The sequence below is a fragment of the Thamnophis sirtalis genome, unplaced genomic scaffold (genome assembly GCF_051295495.1).
Source record: "Thamnophis sirtalis isolate CommonGarterSnake01/CBP01778 unplaced genomic scaffold, rThaSir2_p1.2 scaffold_3, whole genome shotgun sequence".
NCBI classification, from domain to species: domain Eukaryota; kingdom Metazoa; phylum Chordata; class Lepidosauria; order Squamata; family Natricidae; genus Thamnophis; species Thamnophis sirtalis.
In genome coordinates, this window is record NW_028261383.1 from 174,190,262 (window position 1) to 174,208,467 (window position 18,206).

At 41.3% G+C, this 18,206-nt stretch overlaps 1 protein-coding gene and 1 long non-coding RNA gene across 5 annotated transcripts in view; one reads left to right on the forward strand and one right to left on the reverse strand.

Moving 5' to 3' along the window:
• KHSRP (KH-type splicing regulatory protein) overlaps positions 1-13,083 on the reverse strand; it is a 29,646-nt gene extending 16,563 nt beyond the window's left edge. Inside the window, exons 1-6 of one of the 4 annotated variants that reach the window (XM_087710987.1) lie at positions 12,772-13,082; positions 5,954-6,050; positions 4,143-4,181; positions 3,939-3,984; positions 3,313-3,362; positions 2,130-2,201 (exon numbers count right to left, since the gene is read on the reverse strand). In XM_087710987.1, coding sequence (XP_087567113.1) covers positions 2,130-2,201; positions 3,313-3,362; positions 3,939-3,984; positions 4,143-4,181; positions 5,954-6,050; positions 12,772-12,981 — 514 coding nt within the window. In that variant the 5' untranslated portion in view covers positions 12,982-13,082. Of the gene's footprint in view, positions 1-2,129; positions 2,202-3,312; positions 3,363-3,938; positions 3,985-4,142; positions 4,182-5,953; positions 6,051-12,771 lie in introns of all 4 variants that reach the window. The other 3 variants (XM_087710988.1, XM_087710989.1, XM_087710990.1) reach the window with 3 other exon arrangements.
• An 837-nt stretch (positions 13,084-13,920) lies between these two features.
• On the forward strand, positions 13,921-16,270 carry LOC148048404 (uncharacterized). Its single transcript, XR_015696083.1, has 2 exons — positions 13,921-14,078; positions 15,125-16,270. It is a non-coding gene; the product is annotated as an uncharacterized LOC148048404 (long non-coding RNA).
• Positions 16,271-18,206: the final 1,936 nt, after the last annotated feature.

Sequence of the window (18,206 nt, forward strand, 5' to 3'; positions counted from 1 at the left end):
ATTGCTCTACACACCAACACTCCTCTGGCAGTCCAAAGGACCTCAATCCAGTGAATGATTGCTCATCATGGTCTCAAACAACAGCTACGCTTGTTACATCTACCTTTAAGTACAGGCTTGGAAAGGAACAAATGTATTAGTGTGTTACATTATGTTTAACCATATAGTGACTTATTCTCTATGCAGTTTAACAAAAAAAAGGACAAATGCTAAGAAACAAGCTTTTGAGACGTCTCAAAACTCAGATGAAAATATTGTATTTTCTCATGAAAATCAAAGAGACAATAGAATGACTGCTTAATGTTACTACTCAAAACTTCAAGAACAAACTAAGGGTTCATTGTGGGTTTTTTACAAGCTATGTTGCTATTTATTAGAACGGCAATGCTTCCAATTTGATTCCCCAAAATTGCTTTGAAGTGGGAATAGTGAGAGAATGCACAAAAATTGCACATTTCTGCAGTTTTTCAAAGCGACAATATCTTTTCTCAGAATAACACAACAGCTGTATAATTCTGAGAAAACCCACAACGAGTTTAAATAGCAGGCAAGGGCTGCTGTTTCTGGTCTTCAATGAGCACTGAGAGTACTAATACTGTATTTTAAGAAAGACGAACTAGAAAACCCAATGGCATTTGCCAAAAGGCCCAAGAACCATTCCTGGAAGACAGATAGTCACAAGATTGAAACAGGTGTTGTGTTTCAAATATCTAAGAGTACTCCTTCATTTTGCCAACAGAAGAAAGCTCAATGAACATCACATTTCTGAAGATGCAGAGAAGCTCACCTGTCATCCTCAAATCCCTCAAGACAAGAGTTGGACACTATACTCCCCGCAATATGCGAAGCCAAAGTGAAGAGTGCAACTTTTTTATGGTGTCCAGCTGGGCCCCTTTCCAATTTTTCACCATTACGACTTGCTTAATTCAAACGTCTAAGGATGACTCTTCAAATCCAAAAATGTGTCTCTCTAACACTATCCTGAGACTGGAGACAGGTCTCATGAAAGTGGAGGCTAGAGTGTGGGTAACTATACTCAACTATTGGCTCACCTCCCCCCCCCCCCCGTCTCATTAATGAGGGATGACTTTCAGTCCACATGGAAAAAGATAGTGGTAACTAAAATCCCACCCGTGGCCTTCTCTCCAGGTCTTCTACTCCGCATGGGACATGATCGGGCTAAAGCAGCCATTAAACAACACGTAGCAACTGGATCTAGCCAGGCTTCCAACCTTTATTGCCAATGAATCCCAGAGCTACTCTACCTACCCTATGACATACTTAACTAATCTTAAAGAACCTAATCACTGGAGGGTGTTTATTCTGGCATGATGTCATTCCCACCCGTAAGCTGTCATGAAGGCCGATACAGGAAGATTCTCTATCCAGAAATACGATGCTTGGAACTCCACACCGAATGTACTTCTACAAAAATATTTCCACAGCCTCATCTCTCTGTTATGGCATCGAAGTCCATTCCTCATAGAACAATTCTCTTATCTCCTGACAGATACTCTCTCAGATACTAACCTTGCTACGATATAGAATGTTGCCAGATCGTGCATAGCAATGCTTAACATCTGCCACAAACTAGTCTTGATGGACTTCTAGTTTTTCATTCTAGAACGCTCTGTGTATTGAGGAAGATTTACTTTGCTCCACATTAGACTTGATGCTCCCCTACACCCATCTAATGCTTCTTCCCCTTCTTTTGGATGTTTGCTCTTCAAATATTTTTTAGCCTTTTGATATACTTTCTATGCTTTTTAATTGACCCTTTCTTATACTGTTTTTGACACTAAAATTTGATTTATTTGCACGAGGCTGCTGGTTAATTATGTGCACGTGACTGTACATGCCACAGATTTTTGAAACAAGTCTTCAGAAATTTACATGATCAGTGTTCATGACTGATTTGAAATGTTATTATCATGAACGAGACTTAGAGGAAACACGTCCTGTGTATTCCATAAACCCTGCAGCTGCAAATCCTTCTTTGATTGATTGGGAATGAGACACCAAAAAAGCTAAAGGATAAGATGGGATTTATCTCTCTACACTTGTGGCTCTATACCAGAAAGTGATAAACCAAATCCACCTCATACTCTGCTCTACAATTTCACGCCTACCTGGTGAGATCTGTACTTTGCATCCAGAGTCCTGCTGTATTTTGTTAATCTGCTCTCCACCTCTTCCTATGACTGTAAAGCAAGGAGAATAATGCTGAGAAAATCTTGAGATAAAAGTAGAAAACTTATCTTCTAGCAGGTAAGTTTAAATAGAACACTTTTTCATCCTTCCTCAAAACGGATAGGAAAGAGCTTTCGAATATATTGGAAAAGCAGAGACAGACAAATCTTCAGCAGAAACAGGCAAACCCATTGTAAATGTATTTTTTCTATTTCAAGTGTATAACTTTTCCACTGTACAAACTGCATTAGCACAGTTAAGCTTAAGACTGCATTGTGTGCATGGAAAAAGTAGTTGGAATATTATTTCAAGATTCCTTCAATTCACCATTTACAGAAGGAATAATGGAGGATAAGCGATTCTCCTAAATGCCCAATTCAAACAATAGTATTGAAAGGAAGGTCTCAGAAGCAACAGAAAAAAGTACCTCAGCACACATTCAGACAATCTCTAGCTTTCAGAGCGTGAATGCCAGGCCAATTTAAAGCTAGGGCTTTTGAACAAATTGCCTACTGCGAATCAATTCTCCAGCTTGCTTAGCTAAAACTCAACTTCAGGCAGTGTTTTGCAGCCACCATTCCTTCTGGCAAAAGGGAACTATGATCACTCACAGAAAGTTGATGAATCCAAAGCCAAAGTCACGAGCAATCCAACACGGAATTCTGAATGCCTGTTGCAACTCCTAGCCTGAGTGTCCAAAGGGAACCTGTATTGTTGATTGACAGCACTCCACCCCACCCAATTCCTGCTATGATGGGAAAGGCTTACATGATGTCTACCTCAAGTTCTCCTTAGAATCCAGCCCTCAACCATTTGATGAATGTAAAACTTGCTGAGACTTTTGTAGAACAGAATACCCACCCGGCATTGCTGGAGAAATCTTCCACATATCTCTGAGTAGCATTACAAAGAAACGCATAATGCCTGTCATCTCTCTCCAAAAAAAAAAAAACACCCCACACAAATAGGGCTACAAAGAAACAAACCTGCCTGAGCCTTCCCTGTAGGAAGCTCAGCCAACTGGCCATCGAGAAGCCAAAGCAGCACTGGTTAGTAAAGGTGAAGTAGCAGTCTTTCAACTATGGCAACAGCAGGTTTCTCTGCTCCCTGTCTAATACTCACTGAGTCCCACCATGCCATCAGGTACTCTGTACTCTTCAGTCACTGTAGACCTGCAAGGAAAACGGTCAGCAGCTTAAAGTGAGGAGTGGGAGAGTTATAGACATGGATCTGGGGTTCCCCAGCATCCATCAAAGAAACAAAAAAAGGAGAGCTTTCCTCCTCCCAAGAGAGCAGAAAGGAAGGTGGCTGAACAATTAAGCACCGCTTTTGTGGAAATCACCAAGTGATTTTCCTGCACTGCCTGGCAGGACTCATGAGCAACTTCAGTGGCCCAGAGACCACTCCAGCATTGCATTTGCAAAACAAGGATCTTCAGACAAGTTTCAGAAACAAAAAGCTATGACACTGAAGCTACACAAAGACTTGTAGGACTCAGTCATGGCCAAAGAGCACAACGCTTCGCTACCTAACAAGGCATCCATGTGCCCGGAATTCACATCTCTTCACTCATTTGGACGCTGATCTCCACCTCCTAACAAGACAGCCTTCTCTCTTTAGGGCAGGGAAATGCTATCCCCCTCAGAGGTCATCTGAACCCACAATCTCAACCCTGGATATTGGTTTAAGCATTCCAGCTCAAATACTGATGGAGAAAGGAAAAAAAAAAAGGCCCATAACTAATTTACCTTGAGGGAGGATGGATCGGCCCGAGCTGAGGTGGCGGAGGCATGGCTGAAAGGGAAAGGGAGAGTCTGATTATAAAGTTACATTCTAAAAAGAAATTTGTAAGCCAGTCGATGGAAACCCTAAGATATTATAATATGACTTTGTATGTAATTAATACATTAATCATCCCCTAGCAATTAAAAAAAACAAAACATTGTACTCACGTTCTGGCTGGGGAGCCATTTTTTTGCTTTCTGGCTGGTCTATTAAAAAACAAAAACAAAGGAAAGAAAATGGACATAGATTAGGATAATCTCCCTTATATTCTGCTATTCAGAATGAAGCTTCACGATTGCAGCTACAAGGAAGTCCCATTCTGGAGGCGATAGCATTCACATGACTTATCAACTAGAGATAGGGAAGTGGACAGAAATGAACCTTCATCAGTCCAGGTATTTCAGGAGATGAGGCTGGAAGGGGATGCCCTTGCTCAAAAGCCCAGTCCTTGATGCGATTTATGTTTTTTTTTTCTTATGCCTGAGAAAACAGGCTACTGTATCATCAAGAATAAAGCATTCCTATGTAAGCTGGTTATAAGGAGCCAACAAACCCACTTTGGCAGGTTGAAGTGGTGAGCCCTGGCTCAGAAGTTTCCAAGTTTAATAAAATTTGTATGCCGCCCACTCCCATTGGGACTCTGGGTGGCTCACAACAAGACAAAAGAAACATTTAAAATTTAAAAACAGAAAATACAATATTAAAATTCCACATCATCCATACCATCTAAGCGGGGCTGGATATGAATCAACAGCCCCAGGCCTGCCGGAACAGCCAGGTCTTGACGGCTTTACGGAAGGCTGGGAGAGTGGTAAGGGTCCGGATCTCTGCGGGTAGATCGTTCCACAGGGCCGGTGCAGCAACAGAGAAGGCCCTCCCCCGGGGAGTCGCCAGCCGGGATTGGCCGGTTGACGGCACCCGGAGGAGGCCCAATCTGTGCGATCTTGTTGGTCGTTGGGAGAACATGTCCTTGCACAGAGAAGCATCAGTTCCCCTGCACCTTTTCCATTTTGGAATATCTATTATGTGTGGATGTGTGGTGATACGATGGTCACAAATATGAGAACAAGTTATAAATGAAGTTTTCTGAGGCCACTGTTATCTTTGAACCATCATTAAATGAATGGTCTTAAGTTGAGGACTAGTTGTATTTGTCTAGCCACCGCCATCCATTTTTATGGAATCTTTGCCGAAATCTGCTGCACAAATAAGGACACCCCCACATCCTTTTAACTGTGTCTCTCGTGGTATGTGAGGCCGAATAACTGTTTAAAAAAAGGGATCAGGCAATGGCAATAGCAGTTAGACATATATACCGCTTCATAGGGCTTTCAGCCCTCTCTAAGCGGTTTACAGAGTCAGCCTATTGCCCCCAACAACAATCCGGGTCCTCATTTTACCCACCTCGGAAGGATGGAAGGCTGAGTCAACCCTGAGCCGGTGAGATTTAAACAGCCGAACTGCAGAACTGCAGTCAGCTGAAGTAGCCTGCAGTGCTGCACTCTAGCCACTGCGCCACCTCGGCTCTTCCGAGGCAACCTTGTTTAATGACACTAATCCAGTGACCCTTTGAATTTATGATGACAATGAACAAGTGGTACTTACAACTGGTTTTTGTACTTAAATTAACTGCAGTTTCCCCACAGTCATAATTGCCATTTGCAACTTTCTTTGATAGCTTCTATAAACGGAGTCAATGGGAGAGCTGGCAGGAGATTGCAAATGGCAATCATGTGATGTTCTTGTTTAATGAACCCCCAATGATATTTGCTTAATGGCAACCAAAAGTGCTGGAATTTCTGTTGCTAAGGATGTAGTCACCCAACTTCATGCTGTATGACTGCATCACTTAAAGACAGCAATTCTCATCCCCAATTACTGTTATTAAGTTAGGATTGTATTTATTTAAATTTGTAGCTACCCAACTTCAATAGACATTGCTCTTGACTTGGATCTACTCAGAGTAGGCACACAGTACCTCCATCTTCTAGTTGTCTCTTCTGACCACCAAATCCAAAATCAGGTGTAGTGTTATTCACAGTTGTGGCTGAATCACCCCCAATTTTTGCTGCTATCTAAAAGTAAAATTGACACTATGATTACAACAGAATAAGCTGTAAGCCAAAGAAAGAATTAAAAATAAAACTGTTAAAACAAAAGTGTTTGAAAGACAAGAAACTTCAAGTAATTAAAAATATATCCCAAACCTATTTACTGAATAAAATACAAAGGGGCTTAAACAAGTTAAGCTGAAAAAAACTTACACAATTCAAACTTTTAATTCTTACTGCAAAGTATGTACTTTACATGGCCCTGCTAATACAGTTAGAAATTTAACTAGGCAGCAACATTTTATACATTGACTTGCTCGCATCAGGCATTTTTTGTTGCTAGGCCAGGCCCCTCTCATTTTTTCTTCTCCCCAGTTATTTGACCCTGCAGCAAGGAAGATTTAATACAGACACCTCTTACTTAAATCCATTCCTGTCCCCAGAATTTCCCTTCCCAATTGTGGTCAGTTACAGCTTTATCTTTTTGGCTTTAACACTGCCACACAGACATTTAAAAAGTCAAAAATAAGGCAAAGTCCACTCATCAAGTGCAACAGCAGTTGAAGAAAAGATCAGTAAATTCTACTGTATTGGCCGAGCGAATGGCCTGAGCCCATCCAACTCTGCAGCCATTATTTTTTGAAGGAGAAAAGTCACTTCCAAGCAACGGATTAAAAGGGACCCCTGGTTATTGTGGGTTTTTGTTGAGCTAGACAGCTGAAATTCAGGATGGCAGAGAAAACGAATGAAGAAAAAGTAAGGAAAAGGAATAGTGGAAAATCAGACTGGAAACAGGGAAGTTTCATAAAACAGACTGTGGATGTTAAGACCCTCAACACTTTTACAGTACAGTATGGCATTTTTCTGTACACTATCCGAAATATCAAGGGATTTGGCTGGCCAACTATAGGAACAGACTGCATGATTAAAATTAAACAGGTTCCTAGAGCAGAGCTCTTGAGAAGTTCCTGCTTCTTTTTTCATGTTTTACTGAAGTGATTACAATAAATATAAATAATGCCCGCTATGGAAGTTTACTATAGATTTTTGGCTCTCAGCTCTTCTGGGCTGGGCATTTTTTGGGGCCCCTAAAATAACTCCACTTGAAATAGAGGAGAATTAACTCAAAGGTAACTGTACTAGCTCCGATGACTTCATGAGTGTATATGTGCTATAATTATTCTAAGCCTGAAAAACATTAAATAGTTGCTTTGATATGCATCTCATAAACAATGAAATTCTAACTTTCTCTCAATATAAAATAGTATGCATTTGAATTATGGGAGGAAAAATGCTTTAAAAAAACCATACACAATAATTACAGAATCTTCAGCAATTATTTAAATTAAATTTACGACACATTGTGGGGTATCCTTCTTGGGAAGGTATACTAGATTTTGACACTGTAAATCAGGGGTTCTTATTCATGGACCAGCATTGGTGCAAAGCATGCCGGAAACTGATCCATGCAAACAAGTGAAGTGAAGCCCCATCTGCGGGATGCAGGCAGCATGCAAACCCCTCTGGTTTGTGGAAAAACCTCTCTCCATGGAACCAGTCCCTGGTGCCCAAAAGGCTGGGGGCCACTGTTATAAATGTCAAATCTGGAAATGACTATTGGTTCCATATCCCTGACTTGTCTCACTTGTCCCAGTATAATCTTAAAAATAATAGTAAGCCCAAAGTAAAGACCAGACTATGGTGAATTCTTAACTAAGAAAGGCTATTGTAAACCTAGAGGGCAGAGTCTGAAATAAGTAAGTTGGCAAGGCACTTCAAAGGACAAAGAAGAAATAGGTTGCATTGATTTTGTACCTTGGAAGTAATGAGTAAGAATGAAACCTGGTAACACACACACACACACACACACACACACACAGAAAAGAAAAAAGTGGTAGCAGGAATGCAAATTCTGAAAAACAATGAACAATTTCTTCTTCAAGAAAGGAATTATAAAAAACTAAACCCTATATTTCATAAAGATTATCAAACTCAGGTAATTCTAGAATGATTGCAATGGCGTATTCCTAACCAAGACCCAAATGTTTATGCATTAATTGGACACATTAGATTAGCACCTACATAGATGAAAACATATATTATAAATGCCTGAGTTCAGATTAGTTTCTACATTGACATATGGCACATCCAGCTAGTTTGCCATTAATTTCAATGCTTTCTTGAAATTCAGCTAAGTCAGGATATAATATAATCAAGATCTAGTTGCAGAGATCTCTAAAACACAGGTCATTTCCTTTTTGCTTAAGAAAGTCCAATTTCAAATAATTTAAATGTTTTATGTTTTATTCTGCACCTTCCTTTTTTTTAAAAAAGAAAGACATTCAAATGATTACATTTTGGTTTTTTCACAATATCCAATCATAACTTTGTGGTGAGATGAGTAGTGAAGAAATTAATTAATTAAACAAACAAACAAACAGATAACTGACTCCATTTTTACTGCTCTGTGACTTGTTCTAGCAATAGTTAAATAAATGAAATTCAAATCTGGGCTTTTTTTTTTTAAAAAAAGTTGCAATCTCATTAATTGTACTAAAATCCTGGAATAAAGTACTTCCATCCTTTTAAAGAAACAATGCATAGGGCACGATAGCCTATTTGCCCACAATGCCCACATGCCTAAGAATTTTGAAAGTTTGCCAATCAATTCAGAAAATCAACCAGTTACACAGTAACCAGCTGCTATTCGTTTAAAAATTATTGGCAATCATTTTCCTATTGAAATATAAAGTAATATAATTTATGTAAGTCCGTAAGCAAAAGTGACTGACACAGAACTTCACAGATGATCTCAAGGTAATTTTTCTCCCTCTGGCTAATATTTCTTCAATAGGCATTAATGATCACGAGCGATTCCCCCCCCCCCCATTCTGTATTTCCTGAACAACAACCAAGGCCCTCTCACCAATACTATAGAAGCCTCTATTCCAGTGTCTGGAGACGCTGGAGACAGGATGGGATGAAATGGGTTCCAATGCAACACTAGGAAGACTAAGTGGCTGTGGGTATTGGAAACTTCCTAAGACAAGGTTATTCCATTTTTAGTTCTAGATAGAGTTGCATTACCCGAGACACACCCAATATGCAATCGGGGTCCCCCTAGACTCCTTGAAGCGCAGACAGATGATAGTATAGGCAGGAAAGCCTTTGCACATCTTCAGGTGGTATGCTAGTTACACCCGCTCCTGGACCAGAAAACCCTGCTTACCCCAACTCATGCCCTCATGTTTAGATTAATGCAATGTTTTCTACATGGGCTGCCCCTGAAGAGCATGCAGAAACAGACAGAATGGAGCTGCACAGACAATAAATGATGTCAGATATACAGAAGATGTAACACCAGGAATATGTCAGCTGCAATGACTACCAGTATGATTCCAGATGCAATTGAAGGTGCTGGTTGTCACTTTTAAAACCCTATGTGGCTTGGGAATGGGTTACCTGAGGGACTTTTTTCCAAGGGTCTCCACCTGTCCAACCCAATCTAGCAGATTGGGGCACTCAGCAAAGAATGTTGAGTGGTGGGGACTAGAAGACAGGCCTTTTCTGCAGTCATCCCTGCTCTGTGGAATATCCCTCCCCCAGACGTTAGCCCCAACTGTGCTAGCCTTTCATAAGGCTTTAAAAAACTTGGCTGTATACCTGAGCCAGGGGCTCAGAATGTGCTACATATCCCGTTTGGCTTTACTGTTAACTGATTAAATACATACAACAGCCAAACAATTATTTTGGATGTTTTTATATTTTTGGAATTATAAGATGCACAGACTCATTGGTTGACATGGGTGGCTATAAAAATGGAATGAATGAATGGATAATTCTTCAAATACTTCACAATGTCCCTCTCCTTCCTTCTTAGAACAAGCAGCCCAGAAAAAAATTAGTAACAATTTTATCTAGGATGGGACTTTTGATTCAAAACACATTATACATAAAGAGCCCCCTAATTTAACAATAAGAAACCTCAGCATACAAGTATTTCAAGAATGAAACTGGTTTTAAATAAATCAGTTTCCATAAAATCATTTTGTTACTGTTGAACTATTCTATTTTCCTTAAAACATCAGTTTTCTTCCTTAGCCTTAAAAAGCTACAACTGATCTACAGATGCACCAAAATACGTTAACAACATATGGAGCCCTAAGCTAACAATATAAACAATGTTCCACAAATAAGCTAAAATGTTTTGCGTAAATAAAATTATAAAACCACTCAACCTTCCCAATGCAATAAGCAAGGCACAAACAATCAACACAGGGTCTTCCTGAGTATGCTAGGTTTTCTACTTGCAAATATGTGTTAAGGAAAAAATAGATCAATGATGGAAATGTAGTAACAAAAGACAATTACAAGAGCAACAACAGCAAGAGTTACTCCTATCACTTATTCTTTGTGAAAAATCAAAGAATTCAATTAAATCATGAGACGTTTCCAATTGCTTTCACTCCTGCAGGAAAGCAAAAAAGGCACAAATATTTGATTCATCAACAATCTTCTTATAATTTATCTTCAACCCTGCATATATTGGATGTGCACTGAGACACTTCTCCACTCTTCTTTCTTGAGGACAAGCTAAGAAATTCATAGTTAGAAAATATGGATTGCATTACTGTAATCTAGATTGCAAGTAGAGCTGTATTTTATTGTCCTGTGCAAAAAAACACATGATGCAAAGAGAGCATTAGGACATAATGGGCGATCTCGAAACTAAAACATTTCTCAAAACAATTCAAATGAATTTTCAATTCTTCCACTTCCCAAAATAAGATAAAATTCATTCTCCAATGTCTTTCTAATGCACACATTAGGCAAACATGTACTGTACTTAAATTCCAGGGTACAAGGTGGATATTTTCATTTTTAAATTTTATTTTAAACACATAAACACATCAACAAAAACAAACACATGACTTAAAACAACATAGGAACAAGAAGTTCCATCATATATCATACAGCAGTTCCATATCGGTTTCTTTGCAGTTAGTGTTTTCCCTTCTATACATTTCTATCTTGCATTCATGGTCCCCTTATTCGTTATCCATTTTTATGTACAATTCTATATTTATTTAAAATTAGCTATTTATAACCAAATATCGTTTACCTATATTGTGTTTTATATTCTTACTGTCATTTATTCTCTTACATACAGTTATAAGTGTACATTCACATAGTTATTCTTTTTCTTTGCCATTCTTATACTTTTGTTATTCCATTTAAAAAGGTTATAATATACAGTTTGAGTTGCTTTGTTTACCATCCTTAGCACCTGTTGTAACACCACCTTATTTTCCCTTTCTTTTCTCCCTCCCTCCCTTCTCTACTTCCTTCCTTCCTCCTCTCCTTCCCCTTCCTTCTTCCCTTACCTCTCCCCTACTCCTACCCTCTCTCTTCCCCTTCCTGCCCTCTCTCCTTCTCTCCCTTATACCCTCCTCTCCTTCTCTTTCTCTCCCTTCCACCCTCCTCTCCTCACCTCTTTCTTCTTCCCTTACCTCTCCTCCACTCTTCCTCTTCCTTTCCTGCCCTCTCTCCTTCTCTTTCTCTCCCTTCCACCCTCCTCTCCTTACCTCTTTCTTCTTCCCTTACCTCTCCTCCACTCTTCCTTTTCCTTTCCTATTATCTCTCCTTCTCTTTCTCTCCCTTCCACCCACCTCTCCTTACCTCTTCTTCACTCTTCCTCTCCTACTATCTCTCCTTCTCTTTCTCTCCCTTCCACCCTCCTCTCCTTACCTCTTCCTTCTTCCCTTACCTCTCCTCCACTCTTCCTCTTCCTTTCCTACTATCTCTCCTTCTCTTTCTCTCCCTTCCACCCTCCTCTCCTTACCTCTTCCTTCTTCCCTTACCTCTCCTCCACTCTTCCTCTTCCTTTCCTACTATCTCTCCTTCTCTTTCTCTCCCTTCCACCCACTTCTCCTCACCTCTTCCTTCTTCCCTTACCTCTTCTCCACTCTTCCTTTCCTACTATCTCTCCTTCTCTTTCTCACCCTTCCACCCTCCTCTCCTTCTCTTTCTCTCCCTTCCTAGGTGGATATTTTCAAAGGGGGATCTAAAACATTAAAAGTGAACCATGACCTCTGGAAATGTTTAAGAATGAGTCTCTAACCCATCAAAAATAAGATAATAGTGGTGCTGGCCCAATACCAAAATGCAGTTTAAAATATCGGTCCCTTCTGCCACGTGAAGCGATGCTGCCCATAAGAAACACCCCCCATTTAGCCCAAGAACCCCCCCCCCACCTTCATGTAATAAAAGACCCAGGAGGGGCTTTGCGGGCCACTGTGAGAGCGATTGGCAAATAAAAATAAAATTAAGACGGTTACCTCCTCACTTTCAGCAGAGGGAAACCCAAACTTTTTATTTTATTTTAACAAGCCTTCTATTTCCCGGCTGGGTTTCCCAGTCAGAACCGACGACCCACGTGCGCCGGGCTTCCCCTTCCTTTCAAGTCACCTTCCCGCAGGAAGAAACCAACTGCTCCCCCCACGACGCTCTTGGCTTTCGGCCTCCTCCTCCCCCCCCCGCGGCGCGTTGGGTGGCACGGTCCAGAACTCCGTTCACCTCAGGACTACCGAGTACCTCAGCCTCGGGCCCATCTCCAGCTTCCCCTACAGCGCTGGGCCTTCCCCAGGGCAGCCGGGGAGGGATGCCACGCTCAACCGGCCCTCCTCCTCCTCCTCCTCCCCAAGCGATCGGGTTCCTCCGCTTCCCATCCGCCTCAGCTCCTCACCTGCCGGGCGCGCTGAACAGCATCGGCGAAAGCGTCCTTACGGATCCCGCCGGGTCCTGGACCTGCCGCTCCCGCAGCCTGTCCGGAACCGACCGAGTTGCCTCCTCCTGCTCCGGCTTGATTTGGAGGCCCGGCGGTTCCGGTTCCTCCACCGGCGCCCGGCGGCCCGGCGGAAGGTGGCGGAGGACCGCCGGTGCTATAGTCCGACATGGCGGCGGAGATGAACGCGGCGGCAACGAGGGCTCAACGCGGGAACCAGGCCGAACGCTCTCAACCCCCCTGCGCACGCCCGCCCGCACTGCACGCCGGGAGTCCAAGAGGCGGGACTCCGCGGCATTATCCCCGCCTCCTGTGTAAGCCAGTCACCCGCGACATCGAGGTGAGCGACAGCGCCAAAAAGCCACTGAATATGAAGAGAAGCAGGCGGCTTGGACGCCCGGTCTATCAGAAGCGGTGACAGGCGGGATCTACCATTTGAGTGTCAGAAGGCTACTCGAATTGCAAAGAGGAAGGCGGTGCTTTGCAGGATCTGTACCAATTGGAAACTGAGAGGGGGGGGAACGAGTGGTCTTATGAACCTATAGGGGTGGGACGGTAGCTCAATCCCGAGTCTCCAATTGGAGAACTCGCGCATACGTCATTGCTATCAAACGGAGACAACCAATCAGGCAGTTCCAGTCTTATCTTGCGGTTGGGGAGGCGAGGGGGACGGGATTCCTCTCGCCGACTGAAGGTTGAAGGGCGGGATTAAAGTATGATTGATGCTAAAGCTGAACCACTCCTACTCGGCAACTCTTAAAAAAGGCTCCTCAACACCAGTTTGCGAAGGGGCCGCGGGAGAACTGAAGCGCGCCTTCCGACAATCGCAGCGAGGAAAACGCGCAACCACAACCCGCTCGTCGATCCAAGAGACCGGAACCACCGAGTTGAAGGCAAAGTACACTTCCGCTTTATTTCCCCGGAGGTCTAAACCCCATTGGTCGAGAATTCAGGGAGGTGGGCGAGGCCTCTTGTGATTGGCTATCCGACTAGAGGCGTGGCAGGGAGACTTCCCCCGCTCTGGCTGACCTTTTGCGAAGAGATCGAAACGACGCGCCGGGCATATAAAGTCACCCGAAGTCACCGGGACTCGAACCGGCGTATTTAGGTTGCATCTGCACGCTTAATTTTTATGAACGTCTCGCAAGAGAACCGGATAAGTAAATGGAGACTTTAAAAGGCTTTTGAAATGTTGAAAGTTTGGGCTAGAAACCAAGAAGCATGGAAGACAGCCGGCTGGGTGACTTTGTTCGCCCCGCCGCTCACCGGTGAGACGTTGGGGAGAAAATAGGAGGGAGGCATATTAGGAAGTTTGCTGCCTTTAGGACAGTGTTTTTCAACCTTGGTGACTTTAAGTCCCGTGGACTTCAACTCCCAGAATTCCCCAGCCAGCTATGCTGGCTGGGGAATTCTGGGAGTTGAAGTCCACGGGACTTAAAAGTCGCCAAGGTTGAGAAACACTGCTTTAGGATATTTATTTAAAAAAATGAAGGCAGGGTATATAAATAACTAAAAATAGAGGCGTTCCCTGATCCACCTTTTAAGTTTAGCTGTACTTAAAATTAGAATACATTAAATATTGCTGAAGTGGGAATAGTGTGCTTTTAAGATTTTCTTCTAATAAGAGTGGGAAACAGAGGAGAGAAGAAAGATAGGAAGAGAGGGATAGGAGAGAGGGTAAGGGGGGGAAGATGAGGAGGATAAGGAGGAGTGGAATGAAGAGAGAGGAGAAGGAGAAAGGAAGGGGAAGTAGAGTGGGAAAGGATGATGGAGGGAAGAAAGGAGGTAGGAGAGAGGTAGAAGAAAGAGGTGTATGGAGAGCAGAAGAGCTAATAATGGATTTTTATCTTTTTGGATTATTTTTCTTTAAAACTAGGATATGTTAAGTATATTGATATGGAAGCGGAAATACACCAATGGGAGGAAGAGTGGGAAACAGAGGAGAGAAGAAAGATAGGAAGAGAGGGATAGGAGAGAGGGTAAGGGGGGAAGATGAGGATAAGGAGGAGTGGAATGAAGAGAGAGGAGGAGGAGAAAAGAAGGGGAAGTAGAGTAGGAAAGGATGATGGAGGGAAGGAAGGAGGTAGGAGAGAGGTAGAAGAAAGAGGTGTATGGAGAGCAGAAGAGCTAATAATGGGTTTTTATCTTTCTGGGCGTTGATGACAAGAGGAACTGATGTAATTACTACTTAATACCATAGGGTATTGGCTATGTAATAGTATACATGTGGTTATATGTTATGAAAATGGAAAATAAAAAAAGTATATTTTAAAAAGATTTTCTTCTAATAAAAGCCATGTTTCTCACAGTATAGGCAAGACCTTGACTGGCAGCCAGATTTCTGTTGCTAAGCAAGACAGTCGTGCCAGTTCTGTCCCATTTTACAACCTTTTGGCTGCAATTGTTAAGCAAAACACTGCAAGTTGTTCAGTGAAATCATCTGGCTGTTAAGCAAACCTGGATTCCCCCAATTGACTTTGCTTGCAAAGACGCCAGCTGGAAAGGTTACAAATGCTGATCGCACAGCCCTCTGGGACACAGTGAAACTGTCAATTGCCCAGCGCCTGAATTTTGATGATGTGACCATGGGAATTCTGCAATGGTCATAAATCAGTAAAAGTCATTTTTTTTTCATTGCTATTGTAACTTTAAACAGTGACTAAACATAATGGTCTGAGGCTGTAACTCCCAAGAGAATTTCTTTTTAAACACACACAACACACAAGCAATTTGGATATTAGGTTTTTATGTTCTAGTATTCTTCTAAGCCACATAACATATAGCTACATCGTACTAAGTATGTTGGATATATAAGATTTTGGATAGCACAAATATAATTGTGGGAGGTAATTCCTAAGATCTTTCACAATTATTTTTGAGAATAACCTGATAATCAGATTATTAGTGATAATCTACTATGAGGTGAAGAGCCAACTCAATATAAAAACCCATTACTAATTGGCCATTGTCAAATGTGTGGTTATAATCTTTGCCCCAATATGTATCATTTCATACTTGCTACTGTATGCCATTTTAATATCCATTCACTTTCTGTGAACATGTTTCATCTGTTTTCTTACCCTTCTAAAATTACTGTATGCCATCAGCAAATGTTTTTCAGCATACATCTCAATGAATTTATCCCTAGCTAAAATGAATTCATCCTAATGCAGATCTTTTGAGAGCAAGTTCAGTAGAATGGTTAAGGCATTGGGCTAGATATCTGAAGATCATAAATTCTAATTCTGCTTTTGGCACAAAAATTACCTGAGTAACTTTGGGCCAGTGATTCTCTCTTAGCCCCAGGAAGAAGAGAAAAACACTTCGAAAATCTTTCCAATAATACTGCAGGGATTAATCCTGTGATCACCATCGGCGACAACTGACACAAAGGCACAAAACAAAAATTGGACCTTTTGACACATCCTACTGTTTGCCATTAAATATGCAATCATACCTACTCTGCTTCCTGTTCTTTAATCAGCTTTCAGTTTATAAAATAATTCCCATGACTTTTAAGTTTGCTTAAGTATCTTTGGTTAGAGACTTTGTCAAAGGTCTTTTTGAAAATGGAATATATATATTTGTGGACAACTGTCAAAACATGAAAGGATTACTGAGATAATGGCATTTTGCATGCGCTTGTTTGCATGGTATTAACTTTATTTTTAATAATGATTTCCACAAATGTACTCCATCTTTAGTTGTTTTATTGTGGCAACAATTACCTTCTAAAACAGCAGTGGATGATTATGGACATGAAGCCATTTTTCTGGGAACCCTGAAACCATGATTCTCCCTTTTGAGTAAATTTTATTTCATTTTTCAAAATAATAGGTATATTAAGCCTATTTTAAGAGAACAGAGGCAAAATGAAGTATCATGTCTTCTCAGGTGTTTTTATGTTACTTCTAAATTCATTTCACAGATACCATGCTAAGAAACAAAGTTTAGAAAATGCGTTTTATTTTTCTCTTTGAAAATTTAACATAAAATGCATCAGGAGCAGTGGCAGACATATAGAGATATCTCACTGGAGTTAGATTCAAGCAAGAGAAGTCCTTAAAATATCATAATACCAGTATATTAGCGTTTGTTCAGTTCCCCAAAACAAGACAGTTGGTTCTGTGTAGAAGTGCAAACTAGGTATCTAGTTTTTTGTGGGGAAAACCTAAAATTGGAGGCTATTTGATTTATCAGATGCTCTTCCTTAGTCCAATTGGCATCTCAAAAGATCAGTAGATTTTCACTGAGAAGCTCAAAACTACTATTGAGTTATAGTACAACTTTTTTTTAACATTAAGAAGATAATCTCCTGGATCAAATGAAAGACCTTTGTTTAATTAAAGAACTTGTTTCCTCAGGGACCAACCACTCCCTCTGGAAAATCCTTGCATAAACTATGACAAGGGTGGGTTTCTCCCAGTTCGCACAGGTACACCAGAACCGGTTCATGAAATTTAATATACTTTTTGGAACCCATTCTGGAAGGAAGGAAGGAAGGAAGGAAGGAAGGAAGGAAGGAAGGAAGGAAGGAAGGAAGGAAGGAAGGAAGGAAGGAAGGAAGGAATCGAGGGAGAGTGAGAGAAAAAAGAGAGAGACAGATAGAAAGAGAAAGAAAAAAGAAAAAAAGTGGGGGAGAGAGAAGAAAGAAAGAAAGGGAGAGAGACAAAAGGAAGGAAAGAAAGAAAGAGAGAAAGAAAGAAAAGGAAAGACAATTTATGACCACAATTAATTGAACCCAAAATTTTGGTTGCTAAGCAAGAGCATTGTTAAGTAAGTTTCACCATATTTTCCAAGTTGGCCACACCCACCCGGTCACACGCCCACCAAGTCATGTCCGCCCAGTCACATGACCACCGAGCCACTCCCACAAAACAGGCCACACCTACATAATACATTCTTAAATTTTTTTGAAACCCACCACTGAACTATGACCACAGCATCTCTTTCCCATTTTGTTCACCCAGCAAACAGTATTTATAAACGAATTACATTTCTGATCCTGAAAATTCTTGACAATTCAGTGAGATGTCATGGAGAGATTATCAATTGTTTAAAGCCATGCAAATTGGTTGCTGCTACTACATTTTGGATACAACTACAATGCCAGGAAAGCATTTGAGGACACCTTATCAAGCCTATTGCTTCCATTCTTGGACTCTCCAGATGTGTCAATGCCCACATCTTGGAATATGCCACATATAGGTATCTTGTGCAAACCAGAGATTCTTCTTTTGAATATACATGAAGCTGAAGAGGATGGGGAGATGAGACAATGGCAGGTTTCATACTTTCTTTTCTCTATAATCTTCTTTCACATTCTCTGCAAGACAAATGAGAACCTTCTACCCCACAGGGACCAGAAGGGGACCAAATATAGGTATGTGGATGGG